Source organism: Gracilinanus agilis, chromosome 2 (assembly GCF_016433145.1).
Source record: "Gracilinanus agilis isolate LMUSP501 chromosome 2, AgileGrace, whole genome shotgun sequence".
NCBI lineage: Eukaryota > Metazoa > Chordata > Mammalia > Didelphimorphia > Didelphidae > Gracilinanus > Gracilinanus agilis.
In genome coordinates this window covers 626734010-626742036 of record NC_058131.1, presented here as the reverse complement: position 1 = coordinate 626742036, position 8027 = coordinate 626734010, and the positions used below count along the sequence as shown (strand labels likewise).

At 37.9% G+C, this 8027-nt stretch overlaps 1 protein-coding gene across 1 annotated transcript in view; it reads right to left on the bottom strand.

Annotated features, from left to right (window-relative positions):
* Positions 1-437, bottom strand: part of TRUB1 (TruB pseudouridine synthase family member 1) — a 43594-nt gene extending 43157 nt beyond the window's left edge. Inside the window, exon 1 of the mRNA XM_044660182.1 lies at positions 5-437. Within this exon, the coding sequence (XP_044516117.1) occupies positions 5-403 (399 nt within the window). The 5' untranslated portion in view covers positions 404-437. The remainder of the gene's footprint in view (positions 1-4) is intronic.
* Positions 438-8027: the final 7590 nt, after the last annotated feature.

Here is an 8027-nt window from a genome sequence, read left to right as displayed (position 1 = left end):
CCGCTGCTGCCGCCGCCTCGCCTCGCCTCGCCCGAGCCCCGGCTGCGCTACCTGCCAGGAGCTTCTCCTTCAGCTGGTTCAGTAGCTCGGCCGACGTGGGGCCCTTGGGCTTGTACACGGCGAACACGCCGCTCAGGGACAGCAGTTTGGCGGCCGCTGCAGATCGGGCGGCTCCCGCACCTCCCATCGCGGCCGTTGTGGTGGTCACAGCCGCTGCCGTCTCGGTCACGGCTGCCGCTGCTTCCTTCACCGTCGTGCCTCCAGCAGACGGTACCGCGGCCTTGGCTGAGGCCGCCGCTGATGCGGCCGTCCCCGTGGTGGCTGCTTTCGCCGCCTCTTCGGCCCTTTCTGTCGCTGTAGCCAGAGTCGCTGATGCTGCCACCGCCTCGCAGGCGGCCATCATGCTCCAACCGAAACCTCTTCCTCCTTAAGCGGGAAGCGCAGGTTGATGACGTACCCCGAAAGCGACCCGCCCACCACCAACTGAACTACAGATTTTTCGGCAAAATTATACTCCTTTACCTTCCCAGAGAGGACCGTAGGCACAGAGGCTGCTGGGAGTTGTAGTGCGAATTCCCGAAACCTCCCTGCTTGTTTCCTAGTGTGGCTTGGGAAAGCCGCCGCGAACGCTGTGGTTTGCTGGGAATTGTAGTTTTTCATTGGTTTCTGAAGACTCCACTACCTTATGGCTCTATTTGGCGGGAAAATGCACAGAGCAACCTGTGGGAAAAGCTTCCCTTCCTCTTTCCCCTTAAAATGCCTTGTTTTTCACCCTCTAACGTTCTTTACACATGTAAATCTATTCATTATTCCTGCAAACAGTACTAAACTTTAGACAAAAGGTTATAACAAAATTACAGTGATAAATGAACTAATAATAACTACTAAATAACTAAAACTAACCCAAAATAACTAATAAAATCTCCCCCAAATAAATGAAATTGGCACATTTTTAAAAAATTTATTTAATTTTTGATGCTTTGAATTTTAACGCAAATAATTTAACGTGTATATTTTTGACATATTGCTTGCCTTCTCAGCAGGAGGGGAAGGGCAGGGAAGTGGGAGAAAATTTAGAACTTGAAACTTTCTGAAAAAAGAATGTTTAAACAAATAATGACTAATTTTTTAAAAGTCAAATGAAAATTTTGATTAAAAGTTTAAATCCTGGAGCAGTGTGTGGACATGGAATTTAGAAACCCCAAACTTTGTAGCCTAGTAAGATCTGATGAACTCCAAGTTTTAGGAATAGCATGTAGGTTGGAGACCCCAAAGCTAGTATTTGTTCCCTGTTCCCCTGAGGATCCACCCTGAAGGGAATCTCAGGCAAACAATTTCAGACTGAATAATGGACCCTAAGGTAAAGGGCAATCCCAGTTAGATGGACTAGACATATGCCAAGTACCCTTTTTGTCTTAAGTAGTCTTCCCCCATTGTGTCAGAGACCCTTTCCCTAGAAAGCCCCTACCAGGAACCACCCTTTTAGTATACCTATAGCCCCTTCCCTCACACCCTAGCCTCTGGCTATGATCCCTTTCCCTAGCTTGATAGTATTCTGTCTGTATAGTTTGAACTCTCCCACTTCTATAGTAAAGTCAATTATCTTTCCCTGCCCCTGGATCTTCCCAAATGGTATATAGGTTCCCTAATGTCTTTTGTTCCTAGGAGTCCTCATCTAGCACTGTGGCACTTCCAGGGATCAGGTCCCAGAGCAACCAGAGTACAATCCTTGGACTCTGTGTAGGCCTGTGGTGCGCCAACTCTGTGTAGAGGCCTAACTCAGCCCTGTTACCCCTTTCCTTAAAGAGTGGTCTTTCTGACTATTTTAGTTCTGTGTTTTTCTGAGTCAATAAATGTGATAGACTATTTCTGAAACAAACATCCCAGAAAAGTTCTCTATATCCTGAAGGCTCTATGCATTTGTGATCCAAAAGTATTTGAGCAGTTTTCTTTTATAAACATTAATTAAATGTCCATTATGTGCCAGGTACTGTGCTAATCTGGGGAATATACAAACAGGTTATAAGTGGGTATAAATTGAAATTATCAGCATAGGAAAGCACTAGATATTAGGTTGATAGGGAAGGATTTCATGTAGAAGAAAGGATTTTAACCCATACTTTAGGAAGTTTATTAAAGTTCAAAACTGCACTAAGATCTTTGGAACACTGTAATTGTTTTTTAATGAATTTTTATTGGTCTGAAAGGGGGAGAGGTTGCTTTTTGTTTTTACTTCACTAAAATTTCTCTTAATATTCCTGACCCCCTGGGAGTGCTACCAAGCTAGATGACGAGTTCTCCATTTGAGCTAGACCTCTGAGCCAGAATTGAACCAGGGACCTAAGGACCTACAGTCCTCCACTCTACCAGCTGAGCTATGGAAGGGGCTACTTACAGTGGATACTAAAGGATGGTCCCTGCCCAGGTGTGTCTTCCTCTGACAGGGTCTCTGAGACAAGGGGAAAGACTACCTAAGACAAAAGGGTATTTAGCATTTACCCTAAGGTCCATTATTCAGTCTGCAACTGCTAGTCTGAGATTTCCTTCAGGGTTGATTCTCAGGGGAACAAGCACAAGCTTTGGAGGGGGGGGGGGTCACCAATCTACAAGCTATTCCTAAAATTTGGGGTTCATCAGATCTCACTAGGCCACAAGTCTGGCGTCTTTAGATTTCACGTCGACAGCTTCAAGTGATAGTGTACACCTTATGTAAGGGGAGAAATAAACAACAAAAAAAGCCTGGGGTTCTGGGTAGAAATGGATCTATCCATGATGAGTACAGCTCAGCAGAAACAGTTAAGTTTTCAAAAGGCAGTAAAGGAAAATGACAGACACAATTCCAGTCAGAAGGACCTAGAAAGCTGATGATCTAAAGTCTTAGATTCCACTTCAACAAAGGTAAAAGTTTGTTGGGAAGAGCTAGCATTTTATAGAGTGAGCAAAACAAGCTGGGGTCTTTGCACAAGTTTTCACCTACACAATGAAAAATGATTGATAAAGTGGTACAATGTAATCTTGTTTAGTGATTTCTATAGATCATAAATCAATATGTAACAGCTTAACTTGGATTCCCAAGGAAAAGCATACATCAGTGATTTTGCAGGTACACCTAGTACAAACAAGAGGGGGAAAAGGAGGGGTTTGAGGTCTTAGGATGAGGAGTGAGCTACCCAACCTCAGCCTGTCTGAGGGGGGGTCTCAGGCTTTTTGCCTTCCATGTCCCCAGAACATTTTGCTCAGTGGGGTTTCAGACTTGATTCCTCACATATCCACAATAGTTAGATCTAATAACACTATGGCCTAGGATCAATTGCAATGGTTTAAAATGTTATTTCATTTAAAGGATTAAGTAAGACCCAGAATTGGAGGGAACATCAGGGAAGGGATCAAAATTAAAAGACTATCTTGAAATATATAAATTAAATTTGTAAACCAATTGTCATTGACATTCTCCTACCATAAATGAGATTCTAGATTCCAATTAATTGTAGTAATTATATGTATATTTTGTAATAATGGTGATTTTTTTGGTTTATTTTTGCAATTTATTCTCATTTGGTGTAATCAAAAAAATTAAAAGAGATTGTTGCAGAATATAAATAAAGGGATTAGAGATCATTCCCAGAACTGAATTAACTTAGCTATTCACATTTCATCAATATTGTTACTCAGTCATTATAAACTCTTCCTGACTCAATTTGGGATTTTCTTAGCAAGGATACTAGTGGTTTGCCATTTCCTTCTTTAGCTGATTTTACAAATGAGGATGCTAAGGCAAACAGGGTTAAGTGACTTGCCCAGGATCATATAGCAAGTAATATCTAATGCCAGATAGGAACTCAGGTCATCCTGAATCTAGGCCTGGCACTCTATCCACTGTGCCACCTAGATACCAAAATTCACATTTTTATCAGTACTGTCCCCTCTCTGACTGGATCCTCTGATGAGAAGGCAAGGGACAGGAAATCTCCATTTAAAGAAGGAACCCAGCACAGTCTTCTCATTTCACACCAATGTTTCTCCACTTTTGGAGTTTGCTGGCCTTCTCCATCATGCCTCCTACATACTTTCCACTACTTCCCCTTCTGCTTTTTAGCTTCTTTTTGTGTATTGTTTTCCCACACTATATTGTAAGCTTCTTGAAGGCAAGGATTGTCTTTTAAATTTGTTTTTGTATCCCCAGCTAAGTAAGAGTTTAATAAATGGTTATTGAATGATTCCATCCATATAGAACTCTCATATGAGGAATCTTCCATTCTCTAGCATGAAAAGTTAATATTAATTTGTACTCCCTTTTGGCCCTCAAAATGATGTTTTTTATTTTAAAGCTCAGTTTCATCTTAGACTGAAACTACAAATTGCCTTCTCCACCCAGGCAGAGATAGGGTAGAGACAAGTTCTTTGTTTATCTATAATAAAAAGTCTCTTGGGTGGGTATGTAATTAAATGAACTAAGCAGAGGCATAAGGAGAAAAAATCTCATAGGCTGTGCCTCCATTCTAAATGCTTCTCCTCGAAGTTACTCTTGGCATCCAAAAGACCAACCTTTTATCCTGATTGAGCTGTGAGTCCTCCAATCAAAGAGGCTCAGAAAAGGACCATCAGGCGAGTATAAATTGAATAGGTAGACAGGAAGTTGAAATTTTTTTCTTGGAACCAGGGATTCAGGGGGATGACAATCTGATTCAGCCTGCTTGAGGTTGAGAAGATGGCCAGGCATTTGGCTGGAGCTTTTCTCTCTTTCTCTGGCAGGCTTTTTGCTATTTAACAAATAATTATAAAACTAAGATATAGAGAATTTTAATCATAACAGTGGGTAGATGGGAACTTTTTCTGAGTGTTAAGAGAGTTATCTAGAACACTGAGAAAGAGATACAACCATTATATCAAGCCGAGAGCTATCACAACCAATGTGTCAGTGGCAAGATTTTAATCCAGCTTTTCCTGGCTGAGAGGCTGCTTCTTTATCCACTATATCATGCTGTCTTTTATTTCTTATTTTGTAAAAGGTAAGACTGAATATTAAACTTTGTTGAGTGAATGCTGTATTTGTTTTTCACAATTAGCCTTTTTCATCTAAACAATTGTTCTAGAATCTTTATCTTTCCATATACCAGATGCTGCTGAAATTTAAGATTGAAGAAAACTTTTCCATACTTTTACTTGTTAACTATCACTTTAAAGACTTTTAAAGAATAGTAGGGTAAATCACAAATTTAATTTGCAAAATTCTTGGTAGTTTTGGGTATGTAATAAAATATGATAAAAATAAAACATTTTCCAATGTTATCAAAGAACAAAGAAACAAACATTAGCCAAGGTAGAAAAGAAATCTAATTTTATTTTGTAACTATGGATATGGGTCCCTAAAGAAGCAAATGTGATTAATTCTTATTTTAAGACCTAAAAGGTCTGTACTTTTCAGAGGACTCTGACTGATACCCTAGAGTCCAAATAAATGAGCTCTAATAAAATAATAATTAATAAAATAAATTAAAAAAAAATAATAATTATTAAAGATTTAGAACAGTTTTTCATGTGCTTATTGATAGTTTTTATTTCTATATCTGAAAATTGTCTATTCATGTCCCTTAACCATTTATCAATTGAGGAATGGCTTGATTTTTTTTGTACAATTGATTTAGCCCCTTATAAATTTGAATACTTAGACATTTATCAGAGGTTTTTGTTATAAAGATTTTTTCCCAATTTGTTTCTTCCCTTCTAATTTTGCTTGCATTGGTTTTGTTTATACAAAACCTTTTTAATTTAATGTAATCAAAATTATTTATTGTACATTTTGTAACTTTTTCTTACTCTTGCTTGGTTTTAAAATATTTCCTTTCCCAAAGATCTGACAAATATACTATTCTGTGTTCACCTAACTTACTTATAGTTTCCTTCTTTATATTTAAGTCATTCACTCATTCTGAGTTTATCTTGGTATAGGGTATGAGATGTTGATCTAAGAGAAATGCAAATTAAAACAACTCTGAGGAAACACCTCACACCTTGCAGATTGGCTAAAATGACAGCAGGGGAGAGTAATGAATGTTGGAGAGGATGTGGCAAAATTGGGACATTAATGCATTGCTGGTGGAGTTGTGAATTGATCCAACCATTCTGGATGGTAATTTGGAACTATGCCCAAAGAGCACTAAAAGATTGCCTGTCTTTTGATCCAGCCATACCATTGCTGGGTTTATACCCCAAAGAGATAATAAGGGAAAAAATTTGTACAAAAATATTTATAGCTTCACTCTTTGTGGTAGCAAAAAACTGGAAAATGAGGGGATGCCCTTCAATTGGGGAATGGCTGAACAAACTGTGATATTTATTGGTGATAGAATACTATTGTGCTCAAAGGAATAATGAACTAGAATTCCATGTGAACTGGAATTACCTTGTAAGAAATAAAATGGATATAAAAGGATAGATTTTAAAATATTATGATTTTTAAGGATTTATTGATAGTCATTAGAAAAATGAAGTCATGTGCCTGTTAAGAGTTAGTTTAAAATATGTGGGCCCTGCTACTTCTTCCTCCCATCCTGGCTCTGCTCCAAATTACCCAGTCTCTCATTATTTATCCTTCTATCTACATGATACTTGAATCAAGGCCCAATTAAAGTGATTTAATCAATTGTGCAATTACCCAATTCAATAGCCAGGACTACAGAAAGTTGCCACACTTATAAGAGAAATAAAAAGACCAAATGTGTGTACAAGGGAAGTGTCTTTCCCTGGTTTGATTTGCCTACACTTCTCAGGGCTACAGTGAGCCAGGATGATTGCCAACCTTTTGTATTTGACTAGGTTTAACCTCATGGAACTCTGGCCTCTAACATATGTCAAAAAAGCTACAACCCTGAACCCCAAACACTAATTTCAAATCCTTCAGTATTGACATAGAAGTTCAATAATCCTACCTGGATTGATATGGTCTTTTTTGACCTTGTGGTGCTAGGCACTGTGCAGTTTCTCACCAATCCCATTTGGACTGGGTGGTCTCCTTGACCTTGTGGCTCTTTTGTTCCCTTCTCCTGGAATCAGAGAGAATCATTAATCACAGTCCCATAATATTTATTGATTCATAGCAGGTTTCCATAGACTAAAGCTTTTTGTGTATGCATTAATATTATAACAAATATATCAATATATTATACTTATATTACTGCAAAATCAAAAAAGATTAATATTGATTATATGTACTTTAAGTAAAAAAATTAGAAAAAGGAAAGAGTCAATAATTCTATTAAAAAATTAAAAGAAAAGCAATAAGAAAATTAAAAATTCAGGAAAAATACAATGTTTTCAAGTACAAAAATGAGAGAAAAAACACATATTATATTGCACATACAAAGAAAAAATAATAAAAGAATGTTTTAAAAATCAAATATATATATAGCTTAGAATTAGTGTAAGGTTTTTTTCATCCAAAAATGAGATCCATTTCCTGTTAAGCTTTTCCATGAACTCCTGTGAGTGTAAATGGCTTTTGTAAAATAGCAGAAATTTACAATGCAATTCAAATAAAGTATAAAAATTTCCAATAACACATCTAAAGACAATAGCAAACAAATCCATATTAGTTTTCTGTATAACCACTTGCTGTGATGTTTAAAAAATGTATACTTGTCACAAATTCAACAGGTATAGCAAATCATTGAACCTTAGCTGAGATATTTTTAACAAAATCAATTACTGCCGCCATCGCAATTGTGGGGCAGAGCCTAGGAATCTGATAAAAAACCTCTTGGGTCTAAAATATCACCAGGAACTTCTCTACTAGCTGCAATGTAAGGATCCAGAGCAAGGCTGAGGGACCTATGAGAAAGAAAATTAGCCACATTCAGAGGAAGAACTGTGGGAGAAGAAACACAGAAGAAAAAGAACTGCTTGAACACATGGGCTGTTGGGGATATTATTGGGGATGTAGACAATAAACAATAACTCTAGTTAACTATCAATAATATGGAATTAGGTCTTAATCAATGATACATGTAAAACCCAGTAGAATTGTGAGT